The 21957-nt window shown below is 33.2% G+C and overlaps 1 protein-coding gene across 1 annotated transcript in view; it reads left to right on the top strand.

Annotated features, from left to right (window-relative positions):
• The window catches only part of LOC149795736 (putative ATP-dependent RNA helicase DDX41), a 63935-nt gene that overhangs the window by 1200 nt on the left and 40778 nt on the right, over positions 1-21957 (top strand). Inside the window, exons 2-4 of the mRNA XM_089965645.1 lie at positions 3959-4051; positions 15625-15802; positions 19507-19581. Coding sequence (XP_089821771.1) covers positions 3959-4051; positions 15625-15802; positions 19507-19581 — 346 coding nt within the window. The remainder of the gene's footprint in view (positions 1-3958; positions 4052-15624; positions 15803-19506; positions 19582-21957) is intronic.

Genomic DNA, 21957 nt, shown 5'->3' on the forward strand with positions numbered 1-21957 from the left:
ATATTATTTGGAAGAGAATCAACAATGGATAGAGTGTAATGTGTTTACAACATTTTGTTTTGGGGGAAAAATTGCAAAATGGTCCTAATCTCCCATTCTTGGTCTAGTTCAGTACTAATTGTATTTGCAGATGTATGTTAACTGCTGTGTTGTTGAACTACCTGGTGAAAAAAACATACTAATTATGCAAAATTATATCATGTTGAATAATATAATTGTTTATATATTTATATACACACTTCTCAAAACTTTAGATAAAGTACATAGTAAAGATATTGGCTATAGTTTGACACAATGGTACATATTAGGGCCTCTCTTATACATAGGCAAACACTGAAATTTGTAATTTGTATAAGCAGCGTAGTGGATATTTAATTGACTGTGCAGCTTGTCAGGGCCACATGCTTATGATGGATTAAAACTATTAAAACTACAGACATCATCCTGGTATTATTAATCCCATGTATAAACTGCCAGGAACTGTAAACAATCTATGTGGAATTTTTTATTTATTTGCTTTCATCACTGAACAAGGCAATATAATATTTCTTAGCAATCATCATTGGTTTGGTTATTTAAACTTGCCATATTCCTTGAGCTAAAGCTACCCAACAGGAGCAATTGCCACATACTTTACTGTGAGTGCCCATTTCTTCAACAGACCTGTCAGGAAAAGTGATGCTAGATCATAGGTATTAAGTGTGTCATACCAAAGATGAAAGATACAGTAGTCATATCTTCGTGTGTTGACAGAAGACCAAAAAATCATGAATTATTTCTTTTAGGGTGAATTAAGGGGATGGTAGCATTTACTGATTATCAATCAGACAAAGAGGAACCAACACAAATAGCAGTTATCCAGCACCCCAGTACTGAATTATGTGTAGATAATTCAAACACCCTGTTGTAGGTACTCTAAGGAATTATTTAGTAGTCACATTTGTCACTGGAAATTATATAAAGTCCATCACATGATAACTTTTTCATAATTCTTTTGATAGCCAGACTAGGCTTTCATATTGGGAACATTTGTTGCCTGGCATTAATTTTTTTTCTTTCTTCAAGGCATTGGATTTGTCTTGTTGTTCGTGTATTTGGCAAACCTTGACAAGAAACATATCTATATTTTATGTTGATATTAGTTTACATGAGTATGAATTGCAATTAAACTATCAGGAACTGTTAAACTTTACATCTGGGATTTTTGCATAGCCATTATTTCAGTGTGACAACAGTTTTGATTGGTTTGATTCTTTATATTCATTTTGCTAAGTTTGCCAAAGTAAACAACTTCACACACCCAAGAACAAGTTCCCATTTCTTTATTTGACCCATGGAAAGTGTACTTACTAGACCCCTGGTAGTCAGTGTGTCAAGTCTAAGATGAAAGATTAAGATACCACGTTTTGGTGTGCTGACAAAAGACAAGCATTGACAAACCTTGCTCCTTTAAGGGTTAACCCTGATGGGATGGTAGTATGGAATGTGATTATCATACCTATACAGATGATGTTTAGCAGACAAATGTAAATTAGTGTGGCTTTTTACACTTTATCACAGAATTATGTAGATATAATTCACACACCCTGCTTTAGGTACCCAGAGGGACAATTAAATGATCAATAGTTTTCTTGCACAAAAAAATATAAAATTCCATTATGACTTTTTTGGGTTGTCCAAGATGGGGGAAAATGGTTCCCCTGCATTTCCAGACAGTGTATGTTTCTACCCCTGCATAAGTGTTCTCCACTGATTTTGTATAACTTTGGGGTTAATAGTAGTATGAAAAAAGGTACATGTATTTTCTAAATATGTGCATTATTAACATAAAGCTGCATAATATAAGAAGTATGCTTACATGGTTTTCTTCATTTCCCAAATTTATGTCATGTTCTTAAGTCAAAATTTTAAAGTTTTTAATTTAATGTTGATTGAAAGGATGATTCTGAGTGAACTCATTTTACTCTCCTTGTTGTTAAAGTCCCGTAACAATTGGAGAAAAGATTGAGCATGAAGTTTATAAAAAGTTTATAAATAACTGTACAAAACTACCTAATTATAAATTAGTAAGGCTTATTATAACAGATTGCCAATAGAATGTTGCCTCAGGGAAATATTTATTCTACTTGCAAATTCGGTGCTTGCTGAAGTGTAATTGTTAATAAAAAATAATCCAATTTTATGACATTTTCTGAGAACTATGTTCTTAAAGCCGGTTAAAATTTGACAGTAAAAGTTGCTTCTTTTCTTCCTTTTCATCAACAGATTTTCTCAGGCAACATACACTTAATTAATATTTACTGATCGAACTACATTCAGTATGTAGCAAGAAACTCATGGAAGAGATGCAGTTTTCATTCATTCACTTTTTATCACCACTTGTATTTTCCAGAAAAACACTAAACCAAGAATGATAAATTTTAAGATCTTTTAAGTAGCCTGGTTGTTTCATAATTACTTGATCCCACTCCATCCATAGCCAACCCGATGCTAAGTAAGTCAATAGATAGCAATATACTGTCCAAGACAACAATTTTCACTCAATGAAAGAAAATCTTCATTCAGTGTTAAAACCAGAATTTTGTTTGTTAGAACCATTTTCTATTTCATGGGATACATTCCTCTACCAGAACTTGAATCAGTTAACTCTGCAGCTGATCCCAGACTAGAGCTTCATGGGTACTGAATAATTTTTAAAGAGTAGTATCATTGTATAACACCACTGTTGCAAATCACATTGGCAGGTTTTGAAGCATCTATGGTTGAAATTAATAACCTATTGGGACCATAACAGTAAATGGCCTATGTGGTAATACTGTAAATAACTAATACGCTGTCAGACATTTGTGTATGTGGTTCCTGTACATGTATGGGTGGGTATTACATTTAAAATAATTGTGATATGTTGCAGTTTTGAATTAAATATTGCAGTATTGTTGTGATATTTGTATTTAAGAAGAAACATAGAGTTCCTATTTTGATAAAACCAAATTATTGCAGTTAATTAATGATTGCTAACACAAGCAAAAGATCCTAATATGGTGGTGTGCAGTATGAAAGTTTGGAATGAACATCCACACCAAACACTAGGTAAACTGTGCAAGATTAGATGGGTATGTAATAAAGATGATAAATTGTTTGTTATAAATACTGGAGTGCCTATAGGAGCATAATGATACACATGTTCTGCATATCAATACATAACTAATATGCTGTCAGACATTTGTGTATGTGGTTCTTGTACATGTATTGTAGGGGTGGGTATTAAATTTAAAATAATTGTGATATATTGCACAGCCTACAATACAATACATTATTGATGCTCATATAACTTGGTGGTCTTTCCATTGTTAGAAGGTCTCGCAGTACATAGTGCCCATTTTATTTGCTGACATTCTGATTGTATTTCCATTATGCAGATTACAGACAGAAACAGACTTTGCATCTACTCCTGTACAATTCTCATCCATGACAAGATACTTTCAAACAGACTACCTGTTAGCTGTGACTGATTTCAATTAACCTTTTATGGGCAGGCATTACATTCTATTGGCAATCTGTTATAATAAGCCTTTGTGTTAATTTGTAGAAGGTGAGCTGGTATTGTCAGTAGTTTTCTTTTTTATTAACAAAAATGAAATGTCTGTGTTTGCAATATCTGTCTCATATATATTCTCAGTCTGAAGAATAAAAAATGTAAATAACCAGTAATTATTCACGACTGCTGAAAATTAAGTAACTTGTACAGGGTAAATATTTTGTATTGATTCTTCATCTCTTGTATTGATATGTGCATCAGTATGGCAACTGTATTAATGCAGCAATATAAAGATGAATCTTATCACCCCCAATTGCCTGTCTCCTTATTTTCTTTATAAGATCATTTTTTTATATACACACTGTGCTATTATTATCAAGATTTTATTGCATGTCAGTTATTATTCCTTTTTCTTTGTAGAGACGGATGGTTGAGAAGGAAGAGTCCAGTGATTCTTCAGAAGATGAGAACTATGTTCCATATATCCCTGTTAAACAAAGGAAAAATAAACAGGTACTGTGTTACAATAGTTCAGCAAATTTAGGCACATCAGTTCTAATTTAAGATTAAGCAGAAACTGGTTGTTGAAAAATACAAATTTTTCATTATCCTCTTGTACTGTATTGGATATAATACTGCAGTATATGCTTAAAAAATTATAATTTTGATAAATTTCATGGTCATCATAAGTAGCACACACTAGTGATGTCATAAACAGTATCAGGTATCATGTACCTTATGTACTCGCTTGTAAGTCAAGTCTATCAGTAGACTGCACAGACCAGATCTGCCATTGCATAATGCACCAGTAGGTCTTGGTCTGTGCAGTTTGTTCAAAGTAATCAGCAGAACAAGCAACATATAGACCCTGATCTGCAGGTACATTAAGCTATGGCAGATCAGGATCTTTGTTTGCAATTTGATTTGACTTATAAGCAAGTATATACAGTATGTAAACAATGTAAGAGTTAGCATCCTGGTAGCAGGGATGGTCCTGGCTTTTAAAAAGCTGTCGCCAAAAAAATCGCCAACCTCAATATTTTGTCGCCAATTTTCAAAAAGTGTCGCCAAAAAAAGTAGTGTACATTTTTCCAAGTGTTAATTTAGTCTATTAATGTAACAGGCAATGAAAATTACAAAAGATGGATTAGTTACTACTTTAATTACAACAAGCATTAACAAACTGTTACAAAGTGTTACATGAAGATCCGTCGCCATTTTAGGGCTGCCCACTTGTTGAATGCAGTTTCAAAGTCTAATTTTTCACATCTGTACATGCTGATTCTCATTAAATTCTCGAGAGATGAGATGCAGAGCTTATTTCTGATGTCACTTTTTATGAGGTTCATCTTACTGAATCCACGTTCACAGTCCTCAGTGCTGGCAGGTGACACCAGTAGTCTCTCAGCAGCCCCCCCCCCTTTTTATGGCTAGCTTCACAAAGCTTGTAGGGAATTGCTTCCTAAATCCCAAGAATGATCACTGAATGCTGTATAAATTTTCTCGACAAGAAAAATAGGATCTCCATTCCCACGAATGAAACTTACATGAGTCAACTCCTGGCAATATTGGACCGTATATATAAGCGTAAATTCACACCCAATTTAGGGAGTCTTTCACTCCTGTATTTTGAGAAATAAATAATTATTATTAATTATGCAAAACTGGTTTTTTTTTTTTTTTTTTTTTTTTTTGCTATTTCTTGTTGCGGAGTTTAAGTCTCTGTAGCCGTAACATGGGACTGATGGCAAAAGGAAAAGATCAATGAGTAAAATGCTGCACTGGTGACAGATGTAATTGTGATTTGAAATTTTTTCCATTTGCTTTGTATTTATACACAGTAGTCGGTACTTCAAAGGTTATCAGTTTTCTATGAAGGTTCAGCAAAACTACTGTATTGGTATATGTATAAAAAAAAACAAAAAAAAAAACAGAAGGATTAGCCATACAATTAATTGTATCTGTTCTATTCGCGTCTTCAGAAGTCGGTCAGTTGTAGGTATAGTGCGGTAGCATGATTGACTTTATCGCAGCATACAGTAGTACTCAGCCCAGATGTCAGCATAAGCAGATTATGACGTAACAATGCACTGTAAAGATAGGGTTGTCAATAAGAACAAAGGATCGTTTGTGTAACAGATTGATTCCAATGCATTGCTTAGTCAAGTTTGTGGCTTCCTTTCGTTCTGGCTTTAAATTTATTCAGTCCAAATCCATGATTGTATGTACAAATTAAATAACCAAAAAGTATGTCGCCAAAAAAATCGCCAGGTGGGATATTTTTGTCGCCAATAAGGAAAAAAAATCGCAATTTGCGACATTGGCGAAGCCCAGGACGATCCCTGTGGTAGTGATTAATGATACTCAGAGTATGCATGGTGTAAGTTCTGAGAAAAATCATGGTCTCGCCCCCCCCCCCCCCCCAAGGCATGCTAGTATTGGAACATGTTGGCTTAGTAGAGTCTATTTTATGTATGAGGGGTGTGCACTTATTAAGATACAGTGGATAAGGAGATATTATGAAGAATATATATATATATATATATATATATATATATATATATATATAAGCAAACATACCACTGGGCAAAAACTTTTGACAAGCAATGCTGTTAAGTAAATTGTATGAACCTCTGTCTGGGTATTTGTTCTGTTCTTTTAGGGAGTCATCTGTACATTGGTTTGGATGTAGAGATCTGTAATATCATATTAAGATGGCATGCAAGTTTTGCTGTTGTGATTTTAGAGCAAAATATATTCTTCCATTCAAAAATATAGTGCTTCATATCTTTTATATCCTATTTTGATGTTTTTCTCAAATGGTCATGATGACAGAATACAATTGTTGGAGAATACATTGTGGTACTATCCTGGCAGGAAGTTGAAATGTTTTCATAAATATTGATTATCCTCCTGCATTAAGCAAAGTAAACTTTGTTATGCCCTCTGTCAGTTTGTCCATCTGTCATTAACATCATATCTCTGTCAGTTTGTCCATCTGTCATTAACATCATATCTCTGTCAGTTTGTCCCTCTATTTGTAACATTATCATATCTCTGTCAGTTTGTCCATCTGTCTGTAACATTATCATTTCTCTGTCTGTTTGGCCATCTGTCTGTAACATTATCATATCTTGGTCAGTTTGTATCTCTATCTGTAACATTATCATATCTCTGTCAGTTTGTCCATCTGTCTGTAACATTATCATTTCTCTGTCAGTTTGTCCATCTGTCTGTAACATCATTGATTCCAGTTTGTCCATCTGTCTGTAATATTATCATATCTCATAACCTGCTAGTGGAAATTCACCAGATTTGGAACATATGTTGTCTATGTGAACGTATGATGTACATCTGAACAAAGATTGTGTTTGTGAACATATGTTGTCTATGTGAACATATGTTATCCATGTGATCATAGGTTGTCCATGTGAACATCGGCTATGTGAACATAGGCTGTCTATGTAAACATACATTTTCTTTGTGAACATATGTTGTCCATCTGAACATATGTTGTCCATCAGAACAAAGGTTGTTTTTGTAAACATAGGTTGTCTATGTGAACATATGTTGTCCATGTGAACATATGTTGTCCATGTGATCATAGGTTGTCTGTGTGAATATAGATTGTCTATGTGATCATAGGTTGTCTTTGTGAACATAGGTTGGGTATATATATAGGTTGTCTGTGTGAACATAGGTTTTCTATGTGATCATAGGTTGTCTTTGTGAACATAGGTTGTCTGCGTGTACATAGGTTGCCGATGTGAGTATAGGTTGTCTTTGTGGTGACCATATACATGTACAAGAGAGTTGAAAATTATGGGCCTATGCCCTTCAGTTCCTCATAGTGGATTATGAGACGGCTATACAAAACAGCATTAACAGTTAACATTTGTTAAATTTTTGCAATACTCAGTACAAGCATTCCAAGTGGTAACATGTAATAAAAGTAATGGATTTTGGGTTTTCATCTATTTGCCCATCTATCCATCACTCCTAAAATTAACCACAGTGTTAAAGTTTATTTTATGTGGTCAGTTTCTAAAGTACATTTGTCCAGATTCATCAGTTGTGTTACATGATGCATGGATATGTCTTGATGTGTACAACCAAATGGTCAGAAAAGGTCACAAAATAACATGCCATGACAACCTTCATGTTTCAGTCCATATACATGTATTCATGGATAACATACAGCAGATGTATTTGAAATTATTGATTGGTTCAGATAATATAGCAGAATTTGATAGAATTAGAGGGTTAGCACTGAATATTGTCATAAAAGTCACTTTTGTACAAGAGACACCAGCTCATTATAGAGTCCCAATTTTGTTATTTGACTGCACAATAAGATATCTTTTTTTCAGACTATGTAGTCCATATATCCAAATTAAAAAATATGGATATAAAGTAAAAACATTGTAAACATACATAAAAGAACATATATATCATACATACAAGTATACAGATACATCTACAACTATTAACTGTGCCCTACATTGATAAGAATGAAATTAAATGGCACTTTTTAAAGAGTAATTTATTCCATCTACTAATAATATGAGAATTTAAATGAATGTCATAGTTCCAAAGAGATTTCAATATACAGTTCTTATTATTAGATATTCTTGTCATCATTGAGAATACATACATTATAATTTACAAATTTGTTGGAGGCACTGTTCCACCTAGGAAGACCTAATAGAAAATGAAGACTATTATTATAACCAATAACTAGTTTTCTTTTCATACATTCACTAATGTTTGTCCACAGAGGAACACAATACATTGTGCAGCAATAAGATTTGAATAATCTAATTTTGATATTCAATGAACAATTCTTAAATTTACATAGAAGCATGTTTGTTCAAGTACATGAAAATCAGTAATGTCTCGTTATATCTTCATTATCTGACGGATTGGATTTCAAAATATGACCCATATATGTATAACTGTTGACACACGTAAGAGCATTGCTGTAAAGATGTACAGAGGGAGGAGATGGTAATTAGAAAGAAGTTGGCTGAAAGACCATGCATACTGTTTTTGTTTGTATTATAGATGATAACATTCTCAAATGCATATTGTTAGACATATCTTTAATAATTTCCTTAAATCTGTGATAGAAGAACTTATCAATGACATATCAATGACATATCATCAGCAAAACTAAAATTGTTAAGAAACAACGCATTTGGTGGCAGATGTAACCCCATGTAACACTGACCCAGCTTATTATTTAACTCATCTATATGTATTAAATAACAAATGGGAAAGAATACCCCCCTTCCTCACCCCATTGGTTACATGGAAAGTGCTGGATATTATACTTCTCCATTGCACATAATACAACTGCTTGCCATACCAGTTAACTAAAGTATGAACTATGTAGACAGGTATTTTAATATCAGTCAACTTTTTAAAGAGTGTCCAATGATTAACCCTATCAAATGCCTTACTAGCATCTAAAAAGCATGCAAACACTGGGCTGCCATATTCTACCTTATACATGTAGCTGACAGTTTCCTTAAAGGCATATTGTCGTAAATTTGTTGAATGCTGCTTTTTAGAACCAAACTGATTATCGGAGATTGTGACTTTACATCTTTGCAGTATGATGCATTCAAATATTTTTGAAATAATAGTTGTAAGAGCTATAGGTCTGTAGTTATTTTTGTCGGCCAGGTTACCCATTTTGCTTTTTAGTAGCGGTATAATAATATTATTGTAACTTTTGTGAAATCATCTGGTACAAAGTTATGCACAAACATACAATTTAATAAAGTAATCAATAGCACATGAAGTCTAGTATCTGAAAATTTAAAATGTTCCACAAATACAAAATCTGATCTTGGACATTTACCCCCTTTTTATCTTGTTATTGCACTTTGGATCTCAGATAATGTGATTACCACAGTACAAGCAGAAGGGTTATTCAATACTGAAAGCACATGCTTCTTATTCGATTCATTTTTAACACTACTGAGTAAGTCTTCAAAATGATTTTTCCACATCTTGCATATATTATTATGACCATGGTTCACATCAATGCAAATTGGTAGTTTATTGGAAGTTGTCGTAATATTTTGTTTAACTTGCTTCCAGAGTTCATATTGGTGGACATTTTCAAATTTTTGTGTAGCGATTCTGCTCTATGTTTTACTTCCTACTTCTTACATAATCTAAGAGCATACTTAAATTGTGCTCTTGTTTGGTGTATTGGATTACTGAGATGGCCATTACAAGGTTTACTGTTATCATGCCACATAAGGTAAGCATTTTGTGCAAAGTCGTGTAGTTCTTTGACAGTCATTCCAGCCTTGTATAATCCAGTGACCACATTTGGATTTACTAGTTAAGCTATTACTGGATATCAACAAAGCTTTTACTATATCAGTGTATAATCTATTTATCTGTTTCATTTACACCTGATTAGTGTAGCCGTGCTCATTACAGTTCGCAACACAATGTGGGATCTCAATCTTGTTTAATAAGAATGCAGAAGTCTGAGTATAATTCAGTTTTTCGTCAGAAGTAAGGTCTGACTAATTGAGTTGCATTTCAAGTTTAAGAGTTCATTGGGGCAAGAATAAAATATGGGAAGTAGATCAGTCTTGATAGTCATTAAAGTAGGATGATGGTCGGACCCTACTAGGGTGTGTAGTATTCTCGTATCACTTATAGCGGAATGAGCAGACTGTATAGAGACACAATGATCCAACCAACTATATATTGTGAGTTCTGAAGTCATATGTTTTTGTTAAGTCCACTTTTCATGTTATATGAAAAATGACATTTTTGGTGGTTATGAAATTTGTGTATTTAGGAAGTTGTCGTATTGTTTTGACAGTAGAGTTACTGTTCATTGGGTCTTTAGAATTGTAGTCTGTAACAGCCACAAAATACTCCTTGAAAAAAATGAATTCACAATACTGTACCTAAATTATTTGAAAGATACTTGACGTGTAAAGTTGACATAGTATGGCAATTTGTGCCCCAAATGTACAGTTTAACTATGAAAGGGGACTTTTTGTATATCCCAAAGAAATCATATTAATAAATTAATATGTGATATCAGGCCTGTACAAAAAGTTAAGTACAGTAGTCCCAGTGTAAACTGACTGGAAAATTGAACATATCCCTTGGAGATCTGAGCTTGCACCAAAAATAACAACATAGTATTGTAATACAAATTTATAAAGGTATGGTAAAATAAAATAATGAGATGTGTTCTTGAAGTTGAGTTGTATTTATGCTACAAAATAAAGAGGTTATTTGCCTCTTTTTTAAAAAATTGCACATTAGATATTTTCACAATAAAAAGTTTAAAGTTATCGTTAAAGGTAACAATAGTACATTTAGATGACATGTAGATGAGAAATAATGGAAGGGTTTGAATTGCCAGCTAGATAATGAACATGTAGGTAATTAGAAGATCAAAGGCAGAGATAGGTAATAGACTCAACTAATCAGCTACATCAACAATAATGAAGGCTTGACTTGAAAATGAGACTGGGTTTGTAACTACTTATTTATTTACACACCTGAATTGCATGAGGCACTTATTAGCTCTACTGGTGATAGACCAAAAGAGTTTATGAGATTGTCTTTTGTCTGTTTTCCATTTTCTGTCTATCCATTAACACAAATTTGTACTCCTGAACTACTAGGAGGACTGCCATGAAACTTGACACACACATTTTCATCCCATGTTGATGCTAAATGAAAATGGCACTGCTTGACACTCTTAAAAATCTTGTTATTGCTTAACTTTACAGAATGGATGGTCACATCAACATTGTGTTTTCAATGAAAGACTTCTTATGGTGTCTAGTTGGTTGTAAATCAAAATGGTGCTCCTCTAACATCCAAATTGGCCATCATGGCTGCCATCTTGAAAATCTTGTTATTTTTACTCCTTCTGAATGGATAATCATATCAATAAAATACTTTTTTGATCTCTCGTTCCTAGCTGAAAATTGTACTGTTCTGACATTCAGTACTGACAGTCTTGTTATTACTACTTCAACCACATGGATGATTTTATGAACATTGGGTTTCCATTACAAGAGTTATGTCTAGTTGGTCATAAATGAGAATGGTGCTAGTCTGAAATCCAATATGGCCACCACAGCAGTCATCTTGAAAATATTGTTATTGTTATTCCTGAATGCATGGTCTTTCAACAAAAGACTTCTTTTAATATTGAGTTGGTTCTAAATGAAAATCATACTGCTCTGATTTCCACTATGGTGGTCATGTTGAAAATCTTGTTATTGTTGCTCTGACTACTGATATATGGATGGTCATATCAACACAGGGTTTTTACTGAAAGACTTGTTATGATGTCTTGTTGGTCGTAAATAAAAATCATACTGATCTGATGTTCAGAATGTCAACTATGGCAGCCATCTTGAAATTTTTTGTTATTACTACTCTGTCTATATGGGTGGTAATATCAACATGGGGTTTTATGGTAAGGCTTCTTATCATGTCTAGTTCAAATTGAAAATGGCATTGATCTAACTACCAATATGGACATTACAGCAGCCATCTTGAAAATCTTGTTATCATTAGTCTTCCTGAATGGACGGTTGTATCTGAAAGTCTTATTATTATGTCAAGTTGGTCCTCATTGAAAATGGTGTCAATCTGATATCCACAAAGGCAGCCATCTTTAAAATCTTGCTATTGCTACTCCACCTGTATTGATGGCCATATGAACATGGTGTTTTCACTGAAAGGCTTCTCAATGAAATCTAGTTGATCCTAAATGAAAATAGTACTGATTTGATGTTGAATATGGCCACCATCTTATAAATCTTACTCCTGCTCCTACTTGGACTTTCATATCAGCATGGGGTTTTCACTACAAGACCTTTCATGATCTCAAGTTGGTCCTAAGTGAAAATCATACTGATCTAATGTCCACTGTGGCAGTCATCTTGAAAATCTAGTTATTGTTATTCCTGAATGCTGATTCAATGTTGAATATGGCTGCCATAGTGACCATCTTATAATAAATCTTACTGCTGTTCCTACTTGGACTTTTATATCAGCAAGACTTCTTATGATCTCAAGTAGGTCCTAAGTGAAAATCGAACCAATGTAGTTGCCACAGCAGCCATCTTGAAACTATTATGATTATCTGATCTCCATTAACAGAAAGATATATTGATCAAGGCTTTTCACTAAAAGACTTCCTATAATGTCCATTTCATCTTAAATCAAAATCATGGCTGATGTGAGATACAATGTAGCCATCACACAGCCACCTTATTGAAAATGTTGTTATCATTACTTGTCCTGAACAGATGGTTGCATCAACATGAGATTTTCAGAAATAGATGCCATGTCTATTTTAAATGAAAATGGTGTTGATCTGATGTCCAATATCACCACCAGGACAGCCATTTTCTTATGACTCATCCTTCTGAATGGAAAGTCATTTTGACATGATATTTTTGCCAAAAAGAGATCTTATGATGTCTAGTTGGTCCTAAATGAAAATGTTGTCATCTTGAGGTCCAATATGGCTGCCACAGTGGCCATCTTGAAAATTGTATCACTACTCCTCTTGTAATGTCTAGTTTGTCCTAAAAGAAATGAGTGCCAATCTAGTGTCAAATATGGCTGCCACTGTGGCCAGCCTGAAAACCTTGCTGTCACTTCTGAATAAATGAATGCATGCTGAATGAATGAATGAACGAATGATTGAAAATATCAGCACCACCATGGTGGTTATCTTGAAAATATTATTATATCTGCTTCTCCCAAATGGATGGCAGTATCAATTTGTGGTTTTCACTAACATACTTATGATACCTAGTTGGTTCCAAATGAAAATGGTGCCATTTGTACATCGAATAAAGTAGCCACGATGCCTGCCTTCTGAATCTTGTTGGCACTACCCCTATGAATGGATGATGATTATAATATAAGGTTTTCACCAAAAGACTTCTAAAACTGTCTTTTTTATCCAAAACGAAAATGGTGCTAAACTGACATCCAAAATGTGCACCACAGCAGCTAATGTGAAAATCTCTTATCGCTGAAGATATCAGAGATGGTTGCAGCACTAAGGAGTTAAAGAAATGGTCTTGTCTTGAATTCCTGGACATTCTTTTTGCCCAATAGAGCTTCAGTCCCTTCGAGGAACTCTTCGTTTTTATGCATGTAATTATTTGCCAGACAGTTTGTATCATCCTGTTGATCTCCTATAATTATAAAATCATAAAGAGTATGATAAACACTATTCATGGATGGTAGATGTTGAGTTGATCCCTCTCACAATAAGAGAAATCCTTGATTTGGTTAATCTTAATAGAAAAGTGTCTTTTTTTTCCAAGAACACCATGAACAGAAATCTTGTGAGTTAAATCGTTAACAGTTATAACCAGGTCACCACATCTTCACTAGCCAAGATTCTGATAACCCTGTCTACACCTTGGCATAATGACCAGACATTTCTTTGCTTCATGTGTGTGAATTTCATTGGATGCAGTGGCAAGCCACCACATCTAATCAAAATTATGTTGTTCAAATTTGAAAACTGTTCCTATGTGATCAAGACAAGGGGATCACACAACTTGAATGGACTAATAAATGTGCAATTTTCCAGTGCTGCTCCTTGTTTGCACAAATACCTTTCACTCAAATACACCCTCTGTTACATAGTCATACTTTCAATATAAAACTTACAAACTATCCTTTTTAGGTCAATTCCCCCCACCATTTTTGGCCAGTGTACAAATGCATCATGCTACTGGTTAGTTGGTATTACATGCTAAGGGAGGCGACTCATGAAAATCAAAAGATGTGGATAGGACAAAGCACCAATATACCTGTTCGATCCACCAAGGTGTAGATAGGGTTAATTGGAACCTTGGCTAGTGAAGATGAGGTCACCATGAAAAAAGCAGCATGCCTTTGACTTACTGACTTTTGAGAGCCTGCTAGCTGAGCTCATTGAATTGAACCAAATAAATTTGTTGTTGTTGTAGGGTTTAACGCCATTTTTCAGCACACGATAGGCTGTACATGGCGGCAAGTATTAATGGTGGAGGAAGAACCCAGGAAAATCATGAGAAACTACTGGCAAGCTTTCTCACATACCCACATTGGCCAAATCGGTGACTCGAATCCACGCAGACAGGGGTGAGATGGCAGTGATCCATAATGGAGAGCGCTTTAGACTACTCGGCCACAAACCAGATAGAGTTTTACGCCATAAAAAAGTCAGCCAAGCACTTTCATTGGCCACCATAATGGTTGTTGAGTAGCCTGCTCACATACCAATCTTGGCAAAGTTAAGATATGAAAGTTGATGAATTCAGTGTACTTATAAATATTATGATTAAAATATAACAAAAATGCAGATAATTATTTCATATTTCTCAAAACTTGTTTCAAATAGTAAGTGTTCTCCTTATCATATATGTGCCAGAAAATGTGGGACTGAGATTGACATTGTCTACAACAGAGGTCTGACACTCAAACCACCCTGAGGGCCGCATGAGGACATTTTCAGTGGCCCAAGGGCTGCACGACCTTTGTTATCTCTCATGATACCTTGGATACCAATCATTTTTCAAGCCATAGGATATAGCTTGGTGGGCCACATGTGGCCCATGGAATGCATGTTTGAGACCTCTGGTGTATAAGATGGAAGTGACTAACATTTACATTGTATTGTGAAAAAAAAGGTTTCATGGACAACAGAAATCATGAGCTTCTGTGTTGCAAAAATGTGTGTTAAATGCTGAATGAAGCTAGTGAAATAAGTACTGTAGGAAGTTTGTAGAATATAAGACATGCAAATTTGCAAAACATAAAGCAATACAAACTGAGCTTAACCTGTCTATATGTTTTTCGATTTGTCTGTATGCAAGCATTTTGCAAACTTGAACTTAGATGATTCTGAACTTCTTTTCTGGGTGTCAGACAAGTGGTTTGTATGAGTTTTAATTTTCCATTTTTCTTATTTTTAAAAATAGTTTCCCTTAATGTAGAGGACATCTGTTCAGTAGAGACCTGTGCGTTCTTTGTAAACAGTTTGTACAATATTTAATCTTGTACTGCAGCGGCAGGAGATAGAAAAACGTCTTGGGAGGGTTGAAGTTCTGAAAGAGGAAGAGGGAATGAAAGATAGTACAAATGAAGAGGAAGAGGAAGAAGAAGAGGAAACTGAAATCAGCCAGGGACCTAAATCTCACCTCAGTCTTCTTGATCAGCATAATGAACTCAAGAAAAAAGCTGAAGGTAAAAATTATACAGACACTTAGACAGGGTAACCACAAACATTATGCTATAAATCTTTGCACCCAAAATTCTACAATCCAAAACTTTATGAATTTTTGTTCATTTGCAATTTATTTCCTTTGGCAGTATGCATATTTAGTACATAAGAAACAATTTTCTTTACAATAATCCTGATAGTTTCAGCTTGTACATTATTATTAGAATCTGCATGTAATTCATAACAAACCAGTAAGATCCCAAGTATTCATAATGGATAGTTCTGACTTATCAATCAAACAAGGCACATTGACCAATAAAAATATGCATCTATTTCACTGTATAGTTCCATATTGCTATCCACCACATTTGCTCACAAACACGAGCCCATGCTTGATTACTTTCTAATTATGTTGGCAAGGAATTTGAAAGATTAGACAGTCACTGAAAATTAGAATAATGGTTCACCATTCCGTTGTGCTTTGGGCACATGTGATACAGATTGTTGTTATTTTGAATAGATTCAAAAAAAAATTTTTTTTAGTTCCAAATTATTTGTTGTAAGTGTGAAAATGTTGAATACAGTTTTATGCTAATTTTATGTTGATATTCAAATCATAAATCTTATTTGAGTCCTCACTGTTACACGTAATAAAATCTTTGTATATGTGTGGTTTATTTTTGTCAGTTTATTACCTTGTTTTTAAAAAAAATTATAAATGAATGTTTCATTAATGCTGATTTTGTTAAAAGTTAATTGACAACAAAGTATTAGATTTAGCTTAAGACTTTTTGACAAATTGACGACAAAATATAAAAATTTAGCTTATCGCTTGTGTTTTAAACCATATATACTCACAAATAAGCTGAATAATTAGGAAAAAATAAAGGCCTGGAAGAAGGGAGGGTCAGTTTATCTGTAGGCCAATGTGTAAACTTGACAGTTTTTAAGTCTTTTTGTTGACTACTGTAATGGCTGTAAATCTTGGACACAAAACAATAATTTTTTCCGTGTCCTAAGACATTGGCATGTAAAAGAACTTTTGGTGATACGACAATTATTAAACAGATATAAAGTACTATGATTGATTTTGTTATTATTTTGCATGTGCATATTTTCTGATCTCTCCAACATGAAGTTAAATAAAGGTAAATACAGACTTCATAATTAGCTGGCCAGTTCAGTTTACCAGGGAGACCATGCTAAACTTCTATAATGTACAGTACTTACTCAGTGCAAAGCATACATAGTGTCACTTAAATCCTTACTTATTCCCAAACATAGATGCAGATTTCACTTTATTCCAGATAACATGTCAGCTGGTCCTTAAGAACTGTTTCATTTACTTTGAATCAAGCTCTCACAAGTTTCTCATTTTCAATGATATAAGTGATTCTACAAATTGAGGTAATATTTTTAAAAAGGCATGCATGTTTATTTGTACAGGGCACATAACCATCATAATTGACATGTTCACGAAGAGTGGTAATAATTAAGGCTAAAATTCTCATCGAGATCAACTAACATCAAGATCAATTTTAGTTTTGTGGAAATGAAAAGCTTGATGTTTCGGTGTCTCCTATGTTGATAGTCGGCAAATTTGTATTTCGTTTTGCGACAACAGTACAGGCCAGTTAATCATTAAAACCCTGAAACTGGCTTGTGATAAGTGGGAATTTTGACTGGTAAGTATACCAGATTAACATTGGTATATATGGTATAAAAATGCCAGGTGTTCACTGTGTAGGTTTCTTTCATGGGAATGGAGCTATAGCATATGGAATTACAGCACTCGTAGTGATCATTCTTGGGATTGAAATTAATTGTGGATTATTTATTTGTTTTGTTTTATTTTTTTTGTTCTGGTTTATTTTTTATTTTTGTATTATTATAGAGGTAAAGAAATAATCATTTACATGAATATGTTTAAACTTAACATTCTATTTAGTGAGGAAGCGAATGCTTTATTCTAAAATGATTATTTTGTCATAGCAATAATTCACAGGTGATACAACAGAACATGTAGGACTTTTCTTGTTTAGAAGAAATGAAAATGGAAGACATAGTGTCATAATCAGGAGTTTTCTACAAAAATTGGAAGATATTATGAAATTGGGAGGTAGGTGTGGAGCGACCCCAAAAATCAGGAGTTTTTTTTCCCCTCCCAGCATGAAAGTTGACAGGTATGGTGTAAGGTTGCTTACATCAAATCAAGCTACAACTCAGCTTTTATGGTATTAGCATAATTTTCAAAGTATTATTTCAGAAACTTTATAAGAAAACAGAAAATTAAATAAATTACTTTTCGAACAAGTTTATACCATTTCTTTTTATTAATCATTCATGCCAACCTCGAGATAATTATACATGTAACTTTTTTAAATACAAATTTGCTTAAATACATGCATTTAGAACTTTCCTCATGCATCTTGAGATGCCTCTGAATTGTAAGTCAGCTTAAGTCGGATTATATGTGGGTCATGCACTTTTTAGTGTTTATATCCTTTCAGTTTGGGGGTCAGCTTATATGCAAATGGGCTTATATGTGAGTATATATGGTAATTGACAACAGAAATATTAGATTTAGATTTTGTCTTGTGTTTTAAATGTTAATTGACAATGTGGTTATGCAGAGCATCAATCTTTTGTATGCACAGTTTTGGAATTTAAAAAAATGTCTTGCATTCTTCGCAATTCATTTCTTTAGAAGTGTACATAATCAGGGACAAAAGACATGAAGCTACAGGATAAAGATTCTATTTTCAACTATTATAATTTGACAAATTATGAAATTAAATAGAGCAAAAATAAATAGACAGATTCAGTTTAATGATATGGACAAAATTCATTATTAAGGTAAAATTGCTTAACTACTATCAGATAGAAAAGACTAATATTTTGATAGAAATTACAGAATGTAGAAGATGCTGACTTAACTGTAGAATATATTGTAAAAGTATTATTTTTTTAATGTAAACACACTATGATAACAACAAAAAGTCTTCTCTGTAGATCAGTAATGAAAGCTCCACAAGAAAAATGATAATTCAGTACACCATTCTAAACAGTGTTACAATTCAGCTTTCCATTGTGAGTCACATTGCTGTCACATACATGTATTGAGTAACTGACTGGATGTCTGTTATGGCAGGAAGTTGATTCGTCCCAACAGAATAGCTGGTAAGGATTTTTATGAGGTCCTACCGATTGGAACTTTCTTTTTATGAATGGATATTTTTCATGGTATCTTTGTTTCAGTTTGCAATTTATAATGACTGGACTTTAGACAAATCTTTCTGTCCATATGAATCAAGTCTTCACCAATATAAATAAATGTTGTGGCCGTGATGTCATTGAGAGATACATTCTCTTGATATCTGGGAGTTTATGACACTGCATTAGAACAGAGTGGAGTTAATAATGGGAATGGGGTGATATTGCCTGGACATTTGAAATCAATTATTTTACAGCGATTGTTTTGAACTGAACTGCTACTTTTCTTCAGTACGGAGAGATTTACTTGATTGCCTATATGGTTCATCTCCAACCAGTCCCTGTTCAGAAGGACAACTTGTCCTACAACATAAAATATATCACATGATATTTTTGATTTGTTGGTACTAAACATACTAACTTGTGATATGTCTTGCATTGTAGGACTAAGGGACAACCCCTTGATATGGTAACATAACTGTAATCTCTAAGTATTTTTTATATAATTTTTCAGCACGGAAGGAATCAGCCCGTGAAAAGTTGCTAAAAGAGGAAGAAAAGATTTTGGAAAGTGTAGCTGAAAAGAAAGGTAAGCATAGAGTATTTCCTTATTGTACATGTAATTTATGTCAAAACGAGCTTCATAAGTGCATTTCATACTTTTGTTTAAATATAAATTGTTTCATGAGTTAGTTACAGGAAGTTCCAAGGCACATTTTATTTAATTCTCATAGTTGGAGAAAATGGATACTTACAGAAAATGTATACTTACAGAAAATAAGTTGTGTGGAAAGTTTCATCAAACATTTTCTTGTAGTATGAAAATAAGGTTTCACTAAATGTTTGATGTTTTAATTAAAAAAATGTGTTTTATTATAGATATTAAATGAGGAGGTCCGGTTTGTACAACTTAAGTAGCCCTATGAACGGGACTAATTGATTTTTCAGTCAGAAAAGTGCGACAGATAGATTTAATTCCAGGCGAGTGTAGTGTTTAAAAAAATTATAAGTCCCAATTTCATTTGCAATTTTTATGTATTATCTTTTTCTTTCAGAACAGTTCACATTAAGATAAAAAGAATCCATCGTGATCAGGTTATAATTAGTACAAAGTCTAGAATTGACCCCTAGTATTTGCCTTTATGCCTTGCTCAAATGCAGAGCTCTAGATAAGAATGAAATCAATTGGATAATATACTCCCTGGTTTGAAACTAATTGTGTTTTTTGAATTTAATTGGAATATATTATGAATACGGTAAGATGTACAATAACTGAGTCGTAACCATCAATCATGCCTTTGAGAATGTATCAAATGGCCCTATGACCAAGACTGTTTGAAGGAGCATTCAGTTAGATGACTTAAGCTGAGTGAGTATTCTCACAGTATTTATCACTACAAGGATGCACAGAATATCCAGGACTTGTTTATGTTGATTGTATGCACCAATGTCAACATGGACTGTGCTTAGGGCATTAGCAATCTACTGATAATTTTGCACTAAGTGCTTAAAATTAAATTATTTTGCACAATTTTACAGAATTTAAATGCTTCTTTATGCATTGTGGTTGAGTTTTTTTGTGTAAAAATGGAAATATGCTGTTTATCTATGGTTCTTAAAATGTGTTTTTTTTCTATAAGTAAAAGACATGTTCATATACAGAGAATGTTTTTATTTATCAAGACTCAAATTTAAAACCTGTTTCACCAACTCAGGTAAGACAGCCATTAATCTGTATGTGTATTCAGGACCAGATTTCTTCTAAACTGCAGGTCGACATAGTGATCCAGATTGGTAATTAGTCGGTTTGTGCCTATAGAAGGAAACACAGTCCTAATCATGTCATTGTATCATCTGTTTGACATTTGTTATTTTTCATCCCCAATTTTGCAACATATTTAAGATCTTTTATCTGAGCAGTTATTAGTTTTCTAAAGATTTCAAATTCTGAAGGCAATGCAAACCATTGCTTTTCCATGATATTGTGTATGCAAAAAGTAGAGAGTTCATGCTGATGCAGATGCCTGAGACCAGTATGTTTGATAATTAATTTAGACAGGTAGATTTCAAAGGTAAATTAAAATCAGCTCGATAATATATAATAAAGTTAATAATTATTTACTACTAGATTCTGTCCTGTATATTGAACCAGAATTAACTAGCTTTTTAGAAGTTCAAGTGCTCCATGCCATAATTTTTGGGGTGGAATTGGCTGTCACAAAATGTAGAAACTTAATTTACTTTTGATAATTTTAAACAGTAAAAATTGGCTGATAAATGGGTAACAGTAAAATGAACAAATTTAATTGTCATTATTAAAACAAAAATTGCATTTATACAGACCAGTGCATTAACCATAATTGATATAATTACATTACATTGATAATACATAAAGATTATTTACCAAATAATAAATAGAACAATACAGTCAAACCCACATAATTACATTACATTGATAATACATAAAGATTATGTACCAAATAATAAATAGAACAATACAATCAGACCCTCATAATTACATTACATTGATAATACATAAAGATTATATGCCAAATAATAAATAGAACAATAGTCAGACCAACATAATTACATTACATTGATAATACATAAAGATTATATGCCAAATAATAAATAGAACAATAGTCAGACCAACATAATTACATTACATTGATAATACATAAAGATTATATGCCAAATAATAAATAGAACAATACAGTCAAACCCACATAATTACATTACATTGATAATACATAAAGATTATGTGTCAAATAATAAATAGAACAATACAGTCAAACCCACATAATTACATTACATTGATAATACATAAAGATTATATGCCAAATAATAAATACAACAATACAATCAGACCCACATAATTACATTACATTGATAATACATAAAGATTATGTACCAAATAATAAATACAACAATAGTCAGACCAACATAATTACATTACATTGATAAT

This window comes from Sinohyriopsis cumingii, chromosome 7 (assembly GCF_028554795.1).
Source record: "Sinohyriopsis cumingii isolate HCF-2022 chromosome 7, ASM2855479v2, whole genome shotgun sequence".
NCBI lineage: Eukaryota > Metazoa > Mollusca > Bivalvia > Unionida > Unionidae > Sinohyriopsis > Sinohyriopsis cumingii.